The following is a 14940-nucleotide window of genomic DNA, read 5'->3' as shown; positions in this document are numbered from 1 at the left end:
GGTGAACTGCAATAAGGAAATGCAGAGGGCTCAGGGCTCCTCTGGCTCCAGCCTTGAGCCAAGAGGGCACTGATGCCATAGATGAACCTGTTCCTTGCATTTGAGCAGTGCTGTGGTCCTCTGCCTGTGAGCAATGGCTGTAACCATGGTCAGGTGAGCTCAGGTGTGGCACAGCCCCAAGCACAGCCAGGCCCAGCAGGGTGTGCTGAGATGGTCTGGGCACGGATGGTGCAGGTTGGCTCAGGGTGCCAGGAGGGACCTGGAGCTCCTGTTGCTGCATTCAGGGAGCAGGACGTGGTGAAACCCCATCTCTCCCTTCCCAGCCCCTCTGCTGCAGAACAGGTTTGCTCCAGCTCAGACTCCAGGCAGCGGTGCTGGAGTCCTTGACCTCTTTAACAACCTTCTGCAGTCATTCAGCATCTACTTTTTTCTAACTAGACTTTTTAAAATTATTTTAAAAGAAAAGCCTTTGCAGAGTATTTATATATTTTTATGGCAGTGTTAATATTGACTAAGTTAAAGATTGAGCTCTCAAGTATAGGAGTTTGCCATTTTCAAGTAACTAAGGGCTGTCTCATCAGGAGATAGATGTAAGATGTAATGCTAGAGGCACTGAGGGAAGACAGCAGTTCCAGCAGTGTGTCTAGGTGTTTGTTCTGACTGTGCATGGGGAGTCCTGGGGGTTTGAAGGAAAGTGTGGAATCCACCCCTGAGAAACAGCCCAACCTTGGTGTGGTGAGGGCAGAGCTGTGTATCAATGCTCTGTTTGTGGAGCATCTGTATTGACATTGTATCAAGATAAAACTTTCAATGCATGTGTTCTGCAGTTATTTATTAAAAAAGTCCTACCCCTGTGCTCTAGTAAGTTCTTTGGCAGCTCTGTCCCAGGTGGAGGCTGCACATCACTCCCACAGGTACTGCAGATCCAGGACAGGTCCCAGCTGCTGCTCCATCCCCATCCCAGGGGCACTCTCAGGCCAGGGGCTGCTCTAATACAACACCGACAGCTCAGCCAGGCTGGTTAAAAGCACTTGTTTATTGGTTACAATATCAACTCATGGCAACATCTTTCACTGAGCCACTGTACAAATACAAAGAAAAAGATCCGTCGTGGAAAAAAAAGCTATAAACAAAGTTCATAGCAAGTGATTTTTTTGTCACAGGGAAGTCTTTTTACAACAGCACTGTTAAAGAACAAATGGCACAAGTCCCTGGTTTTTTAATAGCTTAAATAAAAGCCTTAAGACTGTTTCTGAATACATACATAATCCAAAGGCAGTGCAGAATCACTTCATAATTGGTAACATTACCAAAGTTTTCCAAAGTAGTCAGCAACAAGTAAAAACAAAACAAAAAAAGCTGATGAGAGATGCTGGGAACTAAAGGCAAAGTAAAATTTAGCATGTTTAGAAGCACTTTGCTTTGGACTCCTTTGGATGTAATATGTACTGCAAGTGTTCAGATGCTTTTATTTAAAAAAAATAAAAGAAAAACACAAAGAGAGCACCATTGTGTAAGTAAAACAAAGGCTTGAAATACCTAAGACTATTCCACCGAAGTCCATATTAGTTAAAACCTAAACATACTGTGTGGTATAAGGATGTCAGGCACATGTAATCTGTTATCAGTTATATCAATTAGTAACACTGTTCACACATTTACCATAACAACACTGCATTAACATTCTGCATGTATTTTACATAACCAGCAATTGGATAAAAGGCTCTGGTGCCTCTGAAGTGTAGGAGGAGTGTGACCAGCATGCATGCCAGAGTACTGGATACACAGTGCACCATCAACCCATGCTAAGTACTTGGACAGGAAATGCTATCTCAAAACCAGCCATTCTGCTACACAACCATTGATACCAACTAGTCCAATTAGCCAAAACTCTCACCAACATCTTAAAGCACAGCACTAAACCTAGTGGAGGTGACAGTGTCCCCAGAGAGGACAGACTACAACTCTGGGAATGTTTTCACAATGTTTTCATTCCATCTTAAAGTAATTAATGTGAACTTCATCAAGGGATGAGCGGTTACACAACTGAAGGAAGGAGTCAACTACTTCCAGCCCATGCATTACAGTAAGGACCCACTGAGACCTGCTGCTGCTCCAGCTCAGCCTTGCCAAGGCAAGGTCAGGCCTGTCCTGGGGCAGGAAAAGCCTCTTTATTTAATGCACATTCCCTTTGGAGTGGCACAAATCCTGTCAATCCACGGAGCTGTTGGCTCTGCCAGCCCTGCCATGGGTCTGCAGTTGAGCACAGCAGTGTGTGCAGGGAGAAGGGCTGCAGGCAGATGGAACCAGGCCACACTACTGAAGTGCATGAGCAAACATCAGCACGAAGCCACAGCAGCTTTCTGTGGTTTCCAGAATCTCAAACTGCTTTCTCCACCAATAAACAGCCATCCAAGGCTACATGGGAACAAGCCCAGGCTGGGCACTTGCCTGAAGGGAGAACTCTCTATTGGAAAGTTAGATCACATTAGAAAATGGTGACAAACTCTACCAGAATAAACTAAACCTTGTTACATCAAGCACATGGTTCTGCTTCCCAAGCCGTAACAGACTGCCTTTAGAAGAGAGGCTGGGCAAGAGTTGCTCTGCCACTGTTTGGCACAATGCTCTTGCTTACTCCAGTTCTGTAATGACACAACTTATCTGAAATTCAGCTAAGGATGTAGCCTGGCTACAAACTTCTAAAGCCAGTGAAGATGAGCCCACTCATGCTGCAAGACCTGCTGTGAGCAAGTTTGCTGTCATGGTGCAGTCACACAAGCTGCACTCCTGGGCCCATGCCAACTGCAGGCACACACCAGTGTCTTTGAAATTCAAAGCTGGGGTAAAACCTATCAAGGGTCATTTCATTACCTTCCTTCTTTTAGGAGGAGTTTGAGCTTTTACCATAAAAGCCACCTCCACTTGAGCCGGGGCATCGACCTCCAGAGGTCCCTGCCAGCCTAAAGAAGGGAATGTCACAGCCTGAGTCATTCTGTGGCACCACACAGTAGCTGTGGTACTGGAATCTGCAGGCTTGGAAAACAACCCACAGCCAGGGCAGGAATGAACAGCAACCATCACCTGGGCAGGATCTGTCACAGCTTCCTCCAGGCCCAAAGCTGCACCAACGCCGATTCCCCGCCGCGCTCGGGCTTCCCCCAGGTCCCGTGTGCTGACAGCAGAGCCCCTCAGACCCGGCTGAGCGAGGAGCAGAGGCAGCAGAGCTCTGTGATGCTGTTGGACACCTCAGCAAGTAGTTGGCATTCCTTAGGATTTACTTTAAAAGCAGCTGAATCCAAGAGGCAACAGCCATCCAACAATGACAGTGAAGTTATTTGCAGTAATACCTGTACAAGAGCCATTACCACTGTTACAGGCTACCTGAACTGGTAAGAAAAGTTATATACAGCTGTAAAATTGGTTTTGGAGTTTCACAGGTAGAAACCAGTTTTAATACCAGAATGTAAAAATGGCACCTGTCTCAGCAAAGGTGTTGACTAGGAAATTGGTTCAAAACACACTTCTATGGAAAAGAATTCTTTTAGAAAAAGAATATTTTCTTAAAATTCCTTAGTAACAAATTTCCAGAATGATTCACTCAAGGCAGCTGTGAGTTAAAAAAAATAATCAAGTGCACCACTAAAAAATAAACTGAGTCTGCAAGATCCCAAAGAGCTGCTCACTTTAGAGAGTTACAAGAATTCCATAGTAGTTCTATAAATGCAGACAGATCACAAAGCAAAACACTGAGGAATTGCTGTGAGACACAATACAGTGGGATTTTGGTCCTACACCACAGGCTGCTGTTAGGAAATGTTCCTTCTCCAGTATAAGAAGCGCCTTTTTCTTATTTTAAAAGTGAATTTACCGTGATTGACTGGTACATTTATTGGCACCTTCACCATTATAGACATGGCGAGTTTACAGGCACAGTCTGGAAGTACTGAAGTTTAGGATTAAAAAATGTCAGAAACTTGACAGAAGTCATCTCAGCCAGAAATCCTTTGGATATACTACAGGATTCTGGGTCCTTCTCTTTCCTACCTGACCCAGAGACACCCAGACTCCTCATCAGTTCCAATGAAAGACAGCTAACATCATCTTCCAACCTGGTGATTTAAAATTCACATTATCTTTAAAATAAGTCACTTAAGAGAAGCCAATAGACTTAATCCCCCATTCCAAAATAGCCACAGATGTTCAGATTCCCAAGGGAACATCCACTGGGAGTGCAGACATGCTGCCAGGCACCAAAAAGTTCAGCATCCTCCCTGGGCAGTTTCAAATGGGCATCAGTCACATGATTTTCCTGTCTCTGCATGAACTTACTTGGTGAGATTTCTAAACAACTGACAGCAAAATCAGAATCAAATCAGGAAAGGAGCAGAAATGGCCATTTACAGTGTTGGAGCTGCAGAATATCTGGCATCACTAAACCCCCATGGCACAGCCCTCAGAGCACACAGAACAAGCACATATCCTCAGGGAAGTTTTCAGGGGTCACACAGGTGCAGTTAAGTTACACAATTCCTTTGGTAATTCACACTGCACAGAACTAACAACAAGCACTTTTGGCTGTGGAGTGCTTTGGCAACCCCTGAATTTGGAGAGGAATTACAAGCAATTAACTGCACAGTTAAATCCTCCTTAGGAATTGAAGCAAAGTCCTGAATTTCTCAGTTGGTGTGGAATGAGCAATCTCTGCACACACTGCTCTGGGCTCTGAGCAGCAGCCAAGGCACTGGGAGTGCACATCAGCTGCAGCTTGTGAGGAGCCAAACCCACACGTGTGGCCAGAGCTGAGCTGGCCACGGCACTTGGCCACTTGGCTTCTGTACCCACAGACTGCATGGAATAACTGATGCAAAAGCCTGCAGGGAGGAAGCTAAAACATCTGGATTTACTTTATTTTCCAATTATTTCTGCTGTTGGTGCAAGTCTACCTGGCATTAACTCCTGGGTGTTTGGAGGTCATGACTGCCAATGGATGAACCAGGAACCACTGGCTTCAAGGAAGAACCCCCTGATCAAAAACAGGCAAGCAGGTCAAGAAGTGAGTGAATAAGGCTGTAGGTATTAACTGGGAGTCTCCAGGGCCTTTAAAAAAAATTCAAATGCCTTCCATTATAAAAAACACATACATACCATTGGCTTCACTTTATCTACAGTAAATTCACAAAAACATTTAAAACAGCAATCTAGTTCACCCACTACAAAACTCAGAAGTGACATCTCAGGTTAAAAGCAAAGCTATAAATGTAATTCCATAAAAAATGCAAACATATTTCTTTACATACAGACAAATGTTACATGATTGGCTGCTATAATGTGTATATTCTGTTATGTACAAAAAAAAGTACAGGATTAGCAGACTGAGCACAAGCAAAAACCCTTCAAGGACAATCTAACCAAACCACCAAAAACAAAAAGACTGGCTCTTAGTTTGTCGGTCACCATGATTATGTGTGCTGGCCCCTTTTAAAAAGTCAGTGATTTCTTCCCCCCTCCCCTATTACTTCACTTGATTTTTTTTTCTAGTTTACAGAAAGCCTTTTTGTGTAATAATCAGTGAATAGAAAAACTTCACCTGCAAATACAAGGTAGAAATGTTATTTCACAGCTATAGGCTGCAGCATTGATCTCTCCAGATCTCAAATGGAGAATGTACATGTTTGGCTCCCAGTTAATTCCAGATTCTGAGAAAACTGTCCCAAGACCCTGTAGCTACAGCCATGCCGTCATCAGTAACACCTAAACAGCTGACACGGTTGTCATGGCCAGCCAGGACACCTGGAAAAGAAGAAACAATGGAAGTTCAGCGTCTGCAAGATGCCAAGGACCTCAGTTGTTACTCTGCTCTCCCAAGTAAGTCTTAAGTGTACTAAAAAAGATACAATGCAAGATCTTAATTCTTCTTTTTTGTCTTTACTCTGAGGAACCACATAGACTGTAACAGCCTTATCAAAAAATCCAACCATAAGGTATGTAAAAATATCTACACACAATATTGCCTCCATTTTTCTCTCTGCCCTTATGACTTCTCCTTTCTGTCCCATAGATGTCTCCCCTAATCTGGCTCTCTAGTGGCTTTTCCCTGTTTTCTACAGTGCTATCCACAATTTCAGCCATCAAGCACTTCCAAAATCCAGTGTGATGTCTCCTGACAAAGCCCTGGATGCATTAACTACCTTGAGTTTCTCAAGTTTTGCAAGCCCTAGGGATTACAAATCCCCCATATATTGTGGCAAACAGAAGAGCAGCACTAGCCTGCCTCTTTCCTGCTTTGGTTCTGTTTTCTCTCTAAGTCTTCTTGCCCTTGTCTGCTCTCCCAAGATTCCCCATCCAGGTGTAGCAGAACTAAGGAAAAGGATTTGTGTTCAGTCTGGACAGCAGAACTGATGTTCAGAACTGAACCAGGCCCAAGCATTTAAGTTACTCTAAGAAGTGAGAAAGAAATAGCAGTGCTATAAAACATGCTGTGTGCTGACAAAAGTGACTGATTCAAGGACCAGAAGTTTCCACTTTCCCTTTCTCCCAACAGCAGGGAATGCAAAGCCAAAAGACTCCTGTAGCTACATCTGAATTACTGCCACTCATGGGTGCAAAACACAATGCAAACGTGTAATTCTGCACTACTTAATCTCATACACTTCAGTGAAATACATTTCCTGTAGATGCAATTTTGGAGGGCATTCCTCAGCCTCGAGAGCTGGGATCTCCCAGCACACAGATCTGTAAAGCCCAACAACAGGCCTGTTCTCCTGCCTCATTTACTGCTCACACCACAGAGATGGAACTGAAATGCAGTGTGACTTCTGGAAGACAAATAAAAGGATGCCATTTCGAGAGAAAACAGCACTAAAGGAATCCAGCAGATCCACACCAGCAGCACCCTGGCTCTGCACTGTGCACCACCCGTGGCCGTGTGCTCACCTGCCCTCTCCCCTTTGAGGGTGTCCCAGACGTTGCAGTTGAAGTCGTCGTAGCCGGCGAGCAGCAGGCGGCCGCTCTTGGAGAAGGCCACGGAGGTGATGCCGCAGATGATGTTGTCGTGCGAGTACATCATCAGCTCCTGGTCCGCGCGCAGGTCGAACAGCCGGCACGTGGCGTCGTCGGAGCCCGTGGCGAACGCGTGGCCGTTGGGGAAAAACTGCCAGAAACGTGGGGGTGAGACACGGGGGCTCAGCATGGAACAGACACTGGTCATGCTGAGCTGGACACAGCACAGCACTGTTTCACCAGGCAAAGGCAGAACGGTTTGTTGTATTTCTGCATGTTGGATGATGCATGTACGCAGCTATGAAAGGGAACACCTCTGGAACAGCACTGGGTGTTGCGGTGTGCTGTAATGTCCCATTTTAGACTTCCAGGTCACCTCCCAGGTGTGCCTGTACCTCTTCCCCCTCGCCCCTTGCTGAGTGAGTCCTGTCAATCAGGCTTAACATTCCAGCAAGTTCAAAGGATGCCCCTCAGGCCCAGGGGTCATTGGCCTGTCTAGGTGTCATTCCCCCCTGAGTCCCTGCCCCTCTCACCTGGTTGGTGGCTCACCTGTCCCCTCCCCTCCCCCTGCCCCAGGAGCTTAAAAAGGTAATCAGGCCATGCGGTCGGCATTCTCTTGGAGCAGTTGCCTACATTCAGACCTCTATAACCATGGAATAAACCTCTGGATATAAACTCTCCAGCAGAATCCATCTCCTTTTCCTCCTCACCATTCGCCTGAAGCCTTCCTTCCTGAGGTAAACGGAGTCCCTAACAAGCCTGTTCAGTGCCCAGCTGCAATCTCCAGCAAGCTAAAGGTGTCTCTGGGGTGATACACCACAGCTGCTGCCTTTGGCCTAGCAGCAAGGGTCAGACTGGCCCAGGCACAATCTAACTGGTAATATTGGGATTCATATTCCAATAACTGGGGACACCTGAGTGACTGGAATTACAGCCAGGCAGCTCCTGGGTGTGCTCTAAGAGCAGTCACAGGGATGCCACTGACTCCTACAAAATGAAGCAAACCCCAGCTCTGCACATCCTGGCTGAAGTGGAACACAGTGTTCCATCCTGAGCTGGTCAGCCAGGCTGGCTCAGCCAAGACAGAATACTGCAAACAAACAATTCAATTTCCTAAAAAAATCTATTCCAAATCCGAGTTATTCTCTCAACAGCAATATTGATTGAAATGGGAATGGAGAGAGCCCTGCACATCTCAGGGTTCAGGTCTAAGTATAGGAACTGCATTTTTGTACTGGTCATGTGTTTGGTATTTTCTCAGCCTTAACAATTTTTCATGTTTATCAAAAACAGATGCAGCTTCGACTTAGATTTCTTTCTCTATTTACCAGAGCCTGGATCTTGCAGATCAGAACATAGTGTTACTATGACAGAGGGGAAATATAATCCACTTTCTAAATATTACCATATTATTCCAGGGAATATTCAATATCAATACTAATTTTAATTGCCTTCCAGAATACTTCACTGAAAGCTCTTTTTGTTCAACTAAAAAACTTTAAGATGAGGATGTTTGGCTGTGTTTTACCCTCTCAGTATTCTGCATTTATCTACAATTTTCAGTTTTTAACACGTTGCCATGCTTCAAAAAAGTTTCCCTAGTCCATTCTTTACTTCTTAAAAAAAGTGATGTCTCAATTACTGAATAAAAACACAGGGGAAACTATTCCAGGAACAGCACAGTGCATCACAGATAATGGCAATAATAATTCACTTACAAAGTAGATTGTAAGTTATTACACAACCTTCTCCATTACATACAATTTAACATTCTCTACCCTAACTAACTGATTTTAAATCAAAGCAGCTCAGTAGACTCTAAGCTGAATTCATGCAAATGTAGCCTTTATCCTCCCCCTTTCTTCCCACGTGGAAGCAGGAGAATCACTTACACAAACTGCATTAATGTCTGACACGTGCCCCGTGAAGGACTGCCTGCACATCCCATCGCGGATATCCCAAAGCTTCGAGGAGGCATCGCAGGCGCCCGAGACAAAAGTCCTCATGTCTGGGCTCAGGGAGAGGCTCATCACATCTCCAGTGTGCCCAGTGAACGTGGTGGTCTGCTGGCCAGTCTCTATGTCCCACAAAGCACTGCAGATGGAGTTAACACAACGTCTGTCGTTACTTCAGAGTTCAAATTTTAAATACAAATTAAGGCACTGGAGAGAAAAAATTAAAGGAAGAAAGAGGGGATGGTAGAAGGCCAACAGAGCTCAAAAACTCACCAAGTGGTGTCTCCTGAGCTAGTGACAATTTGGTTGTCATCTAGGAAGCGACAACAGGACAAGTATCCTAAAAACAAAACAGTTGTGTAAGGGTTTGACCCAGGAGTAAAGACTGAAGGTGGAAATGCAAGAACAGCCCCAAGCTGTGCCACAGCAGCAGAGCAGAGGCAGTGCCAGCCCGCAGCAGGGCTGTCCCCTGGAGCAGCAGCACTGACCTGTGTGGCCCGGCAGCTCGCGGCTCACGCGCACGTTGCCCTCCCTGGTTTTCAGGTTGTAGATGGAGCAGATGTTGTCCAGGCCCCCGCACGCCACGTAGTTGCCCGAGGGAGCGTAGGCACAGGTCATCACCCAGGAGGACCTCAGGGGGATGGCGTGCATCTGCAGGGACACTGCAGGCTCAGAGCACACACCGGGGCCACGGGGCACCCCCAGCACCAGCACCTGGGTTTACAGCCCATCACACCCAACCCACTGCATTGTACACACCCACAGCTCCTGGTGACAGATACCAGATCTTCGGTACATGATTTCATAGCAAAGCTATTGTAAACTTACACATTTACAGTCCTCGTTTATTCTAGTTAAGATTTCTCTGTCCAACTCATTTACATCTTTAAACCACAGGTTGTTATATATACAGCAGGATGGCTGTCCCCATGGAGACTGCCTGGTTTACAGAAGCACAGCTCCACTCCACACTACCTAAGCTTTTCCCTAACAGCTGTTTTCCTTCCTTCTCCTTCCTCTGCCCTCAAACCCAAAGCACTCTTGTAAATTCTGAGGTTGTGTAGTTCTATAATTCAAAACCAAGTTAGTTTTAGAAGCGACACCACACAGGCAGAGAGCTACAGCTACTGCACTAGGCAAGTAAGAGTGAAAATGTTACATGTTATTATGTAATTAACTATTGCTTCAGAGACACAACCTACAACACATCACTGGTACTCACCCAGCCATGAAAGGAACAAAAAGACTGACTGAATGAGAAAGACTACTTTTGATTTTTGATTTGCAACCATGGTAAAAGACAGACACAAGCCCATTCAAACACACAGATTATACATGAATTATTGATAAGGAGTATAAATAACTACCTTATTTGTTGTGTAACTATCCCAAATAATTAATTTTCCATCTTGAGAAGCACTGACTAGTAGCCTAAATATGAACACAAAATAAAATATGTTAATACAAAACAAACAAAAAAAACCTCAAAATACACATACATCATGCATGATTATCAAGTGATTCAGAAGTTTCATAATTTCTTTATTACCTTCTGCTTTTTTCTTTTTATTGACAGGGTGCATTTGTTGCAAAGATTTAGATCTCCATATCACCTGACTGAGGAATCCCACAGAGACTCATGATTGAAAATGAACACAAGTGCACAACTCACTAAAAGCACATTTTATGAACTCTCCCCACAACTGCTTTCATTATTCATATAACTACACAGTTACACAAAAGCAAATAAGGAATTTAGGCAAAAATAAATCTTGAGAACAGATTCTAGATGAATTCCTCCCTGGAGGACACAATACAGAGGCAGTGTTTACACCTCACCATCAGCTGCTCTAAAGGCAGCAGAACAAAACTCCAAGTTACTTTTCCCGCTAGGTACAAAAGGATCTTTTTTCAATGAAATAAAAAATTGTCAGTAAAGTTTTTAAATCCCTACCATAGAAGTTACAAAATTCTTCAACAGTTTGGAATGCACAATTTCCAACATTCCAAAAAATATGTCTCATCACATACTCTCTATTGCTGAAACAAGACTCAAAAACTTAAGCTAAAATTGAAAGAAGGAGAAAGCAAAATGCCTATGGCAAGAACAAGCAAAGTATCTCTACTCTGAACCCCCAGCAGTGCTAGTCTGTGATCCCCTGCAGGGGCAGCAGCTCCACTCCATCAGCTCCCAGGGCCTGACATCGAACTGAAGGTGCCACTGGGATCCCCAGCCCTTCCCTGGCAGCTCCAAGCTCCCTGTACACACCTGGAGTCGGATCCCCAGTGCATGGCACAGATTTTGGCTAAGGGACCTCTGAGCTGACATTAATGTGAAGGTGCCAGGAGGATCCCCAGCCCTTCCCTGGCAGGTTCAAGCTCCCAGTACACACCTGGAATCAGATCCCCAGTGCATGGCATAGATTTTGGCTAAGTGACCTCTGAGCGTGCGCCGGGTTCGCATTTGGATTCGACCCACGGAGTCCAGACTTGTTGTGATCTAAAAATAAACCAAACAAACCCCTGAGATACTGGGAACTATTTTTAACGCACAAGATAACAAAAATACATTTGAACTTTGATAGATTATCTATCTTGGCACACAACAAAAACCATTAAAAAATAGGATAGTGGTGTACACCCAGCAACACCGACACAAACAGATTTTACAGAGACATAACACACTCCACAGTGGTCACAATGAAACTTCAGGAAGCTCTTTTAAAATACTTGTACATTTTACTATTTCAGATTATTAAATCTCAAAGTTTTCATTTTAAACCAATGAAAGAAAATGCTTCAGTATTTACTGCACTGTTAGTTTTTAAAGCATGGCAGAACTTTATATGCAAAATAATTCTGTTTCCAAAAAACTGCTAAAAGATATTTAAGTCTTTCTAAATATATTTAACACAAGAAACATACTGTACTTAAAAGGTAAACTGGAAGCAAGATCCATAAAGATAGTGGAGGGGGGTTGACTGGTTGGGGTTTTGTGCTGTTTTGTTTATTTGGGTTTTTTGGTGGGGCTTTATACACTTATTTAAAACTAAACAAACACACTGTACATTTCCGAAGGCTTCTTTCACTTTATTCTTTCAGATACTGAACAGGAACATGCCAGAGTCACAAAGTGATATTTTTATTTTTCATCTCTCAAGAAACAGCCTACACAAAGAGCAGGAACATACCTGAGCAAGAGTTGTGTCACTACAGGCTTTCCTGGCATCCTGAAACAGAAAATGGACCAAGTTGAATTGGAAAGGTAACACTGAGCATCAGGTGAGAGGGTCTAAAGGAAAAGGAACTCTTGAACTAAATGTCAACACACTCAAAGCCACACAGCACCACCAACCGACATGCCAATATTCCTTCTGTCACCCTAATCTGTTTTATTGTGCAAGGAATCTAAAAAGCAATGGCACACAACGAGGGGTGGTGGAGGAAGAGGGACTTAAGAAAGGCCATGCCCCAGCAGCCTTTGAATCTCCCTTTCTACAGACTATGGGATTCAAAGGCATTTGGAGCCATCCTGAAGTCCCAGTGCCTACCCTGTTCCCTGTACTCCTTCCCTGGGCTGGCTGTGCTTGCTCAGGGTGTGCTGAGCACAAGGGAAGAACTGATCCACCTGGAAAAGCAACCACATGTTACACAGCATTAGCAAGCTCTGTGCCCACATTAACCCTCCTGCTGGCTGGGAGAGAAGGGTGAAAATCAGCAGGCAGGATGCCAGGAGCAGGACAGACAGCAGGATTACCAAGGCTTAGTGATGATGTACTTGACACAAATGGAAGGGAAACAAATGGCCCAGTGACACCCTCACCCATTTCATGGAATGGGTGGTGCCCAGATCTCCACACAGACACTCCATGGGTTTTTCCTTATCTCAGACTCTATGGACACAGGACTTGTTTCCTGCATATGATTCAACCTGACCTAGAAAACAGACTTGACTTTCATTGTGTAATTCAGTCCCACATTGAACCCTGGCACAGGTGAGCTCCTCTGAGCCTCCCCTGCGGCACAGATTGTGCAAGGGCTGGTTTCAGTCCCAGCTGTGACTGCTCTGCTCTCCTGCAGCCCAGGGCCCTTCCCAGGACACCCAGGCATGGCCTGTCCTCCTTCTGACAAAATGGCTTAAAGGGCTTGAAGTTAGGCAGGAGCTGTGCAGCACAAATTGAAGTTAAAACATCACCAGGAGCAGCCACAGAACCCTCTCAACTCCTGGAAATTTCTCCACCTTGTGCAACCAGTGAAGCAGCCACCCAAAAACAATGGTGCCTCTTCAGCAGCACTTGGTGTGTCCCTCCCAAGTTCAGTCTGTGCAGATTGTTCAGTCTGTCCCTTCGAGAGCAGGAACAGAAACATTTGCTTGCACATTTTGGATCTGCTTCAACATGATCAGGCTGGGATCTTCAGGTTTTTTCAAGCTCTTGCTCGAGAGTTACTTGACATTGCAACTTTAACATTTCTTAAGTGCATGTTTATTTTGACCACCCTTTGTAGCTCTCCTCCCAAAAAGCAAGCCTGAGAGTGGATTAAGTCATCTCAACTTATTTTTATAATGTCTGAACTGTAGAAATATTTATAAAATGTTGACGTCTGGAATCAGCAGGGGTTTAAAATACCAGAGCAGCAAATCCCTTAGCACTCGGGACTTATTTCATCCACAGGAAGAAACACACTGCATTTTAAATGACTACTTGTTGGATTGTCCTGAAATAGCTAAAAATGTTCAACATAAAATGAATTCTGAATGCAGTCTGAATGAAACAAAGCTTTTTTGCTCTTTAAGAGCAAGCTATTAGCAACTCCTGTATTTGAGGCTAATACTTGCCATACAATTGGCAAAACTGCAGGAAAAGGAGACTTTCAACAGGCTATTTTAATTCTTACCTTGAAACTGTATTTCTACATATGCATCACCATAACATAATCATTAGTGTCAAAACATAAAAAACTTCTTTATGTAATTGCAGATTTTTTTTCAGTTCATGCAGCAAGACAATGCAAAATTTGTGAGAAAAATCCAACTGCTTGATCAGTGTGCAGCCCCCAGACTTTCCTAGCACACACTTCAGGTTGCAGTTTTTCTCCCCAACTACCTGTATTTTTTAAATATAGTGTTATTTGTCCAAAATTTCTGGTTTGAATGACACTGTGCCAAGTAAGCAACACTTCTAAAAATTGAAATTATCCTCAATTTCAGTTCTCACAGTGAGGACACATGTATGACATGGGAATTTCATTACAGACAGAACTAAGAATTAATTTTAGCCATCAAGCCATCTGACAGATATCTGACAATTCACTGTTCCACCTTCCTGCACTACAGATTCCTGCACTCTCAGGCTGTGCATTGTCTGTGCACAGACCAGAGCTCCAGCTGCATGGGGAGACACATCATCTAGATACTGCAAAAATAAAATTAATAGCCATGAAACCCTTCTAAAATATTGCAGACTGAAGTCCATTGGGGAATCAACAGCTCTGCACTGCAGTTTCTACACCTCAGGACACTGTTAGGTACAATCTTATCTGGACCTCACTTCTAGGCACAAAGCTGATTTTCTGTGATTATATTGTTAGAGGAAATACCAGACAAAACCCAAGAGTTGTCCACGACTAAGACAGAAAAATGCTAGCTGTACATAAAACATCAAATGCAGTTAGTGACCTCATCTCTTTTAAGGAGTGCATCAAAAATAAATCCTGAAAATAATCAGCCCAGTAGATATTCTTGACACTTAAATCCCCTATTTCCAGATCCTGTATCTATCCTCTTACCCATCCCAAACAAAAACTGTGCAATGATTTGATTAGCAAGATAAGCAGCCATCTCTTCAAATATGAAATTGAAGTATTTGATCAGAAAGTTTTATGGACATTAAGTCATCAGAAGCATTTTTAATTGCCCAAGGATCTGAAGTTAGAATTAAGTACAATGTGTCCAGGCCTGCACTCAGATGCCAAGAGGGAATCA

At 44.0% G+C, this 14940-nt stretch overlaps 1 protein-coding gene across 1 annotated transcript in view; it reads right to left on the bottom strand.

The window, feature by feature from the left end:
• Nucleotides 1-2851: 2851 nt before the first annotated feature.
• The window catches only part of GNB4 (G protein subunit beta 4), a 29320-nt gene continuing 17231 nt past the window's right edge, over nt 2852-14940 (bottom strand). Inside the window, exons 3-10 of the mRNA XM_054282537.1 lie at nt 12149-12187; nt 11351-11457; nt 10325-10388; nt 9446-9608; nt 9231-9297; nt 8895-9096; nt 6937-7153; nt 2852-5793 (exon numbers count right to left, since the gene is read on the bottom strand). Of these exons, the coding sequence (XP_054138512.1) occupies nt 5687-5793; nt 6937-7153; nt 8895-9096; nt 9231-9297; nt 9446-9608; nt 10325-10388; nt 11351-11457; nt 12149-12187 (966 nt within the window). The 3' untranslated portion in view covers nt 2852-5686. The remainder of the gene's footprint in view (nt 5794-6936; nt 7154-8894; nt 9097-9230; nt 9298-9445; nt 9609-10324; nt 10389-11350; nt 11458-12148; nt 12188-14940) is intronic.

This window comes from Melozone crissalis, unplaced genomic scaffold, assembly GCF_028551555.1.
Source record: "Melozone crissalis strain CALT ecotype California unplaced genomic scaffold, PUWL_Pcris_2 ptg000034l_1, whole genome shotgun sequence".
In the NCBI taxonomy this organism is placed as follows: Eukaryota; Metazoa; Chordata; class Aves; order Passeriformes; family Passerellidae; genus Melozone; species Melozone crissalis.
The sequence above is the reverse complement of the archived record's forward strand: the minus strand, read 5'-3'. Positions and strand labels throughout refer to the sequence as shown.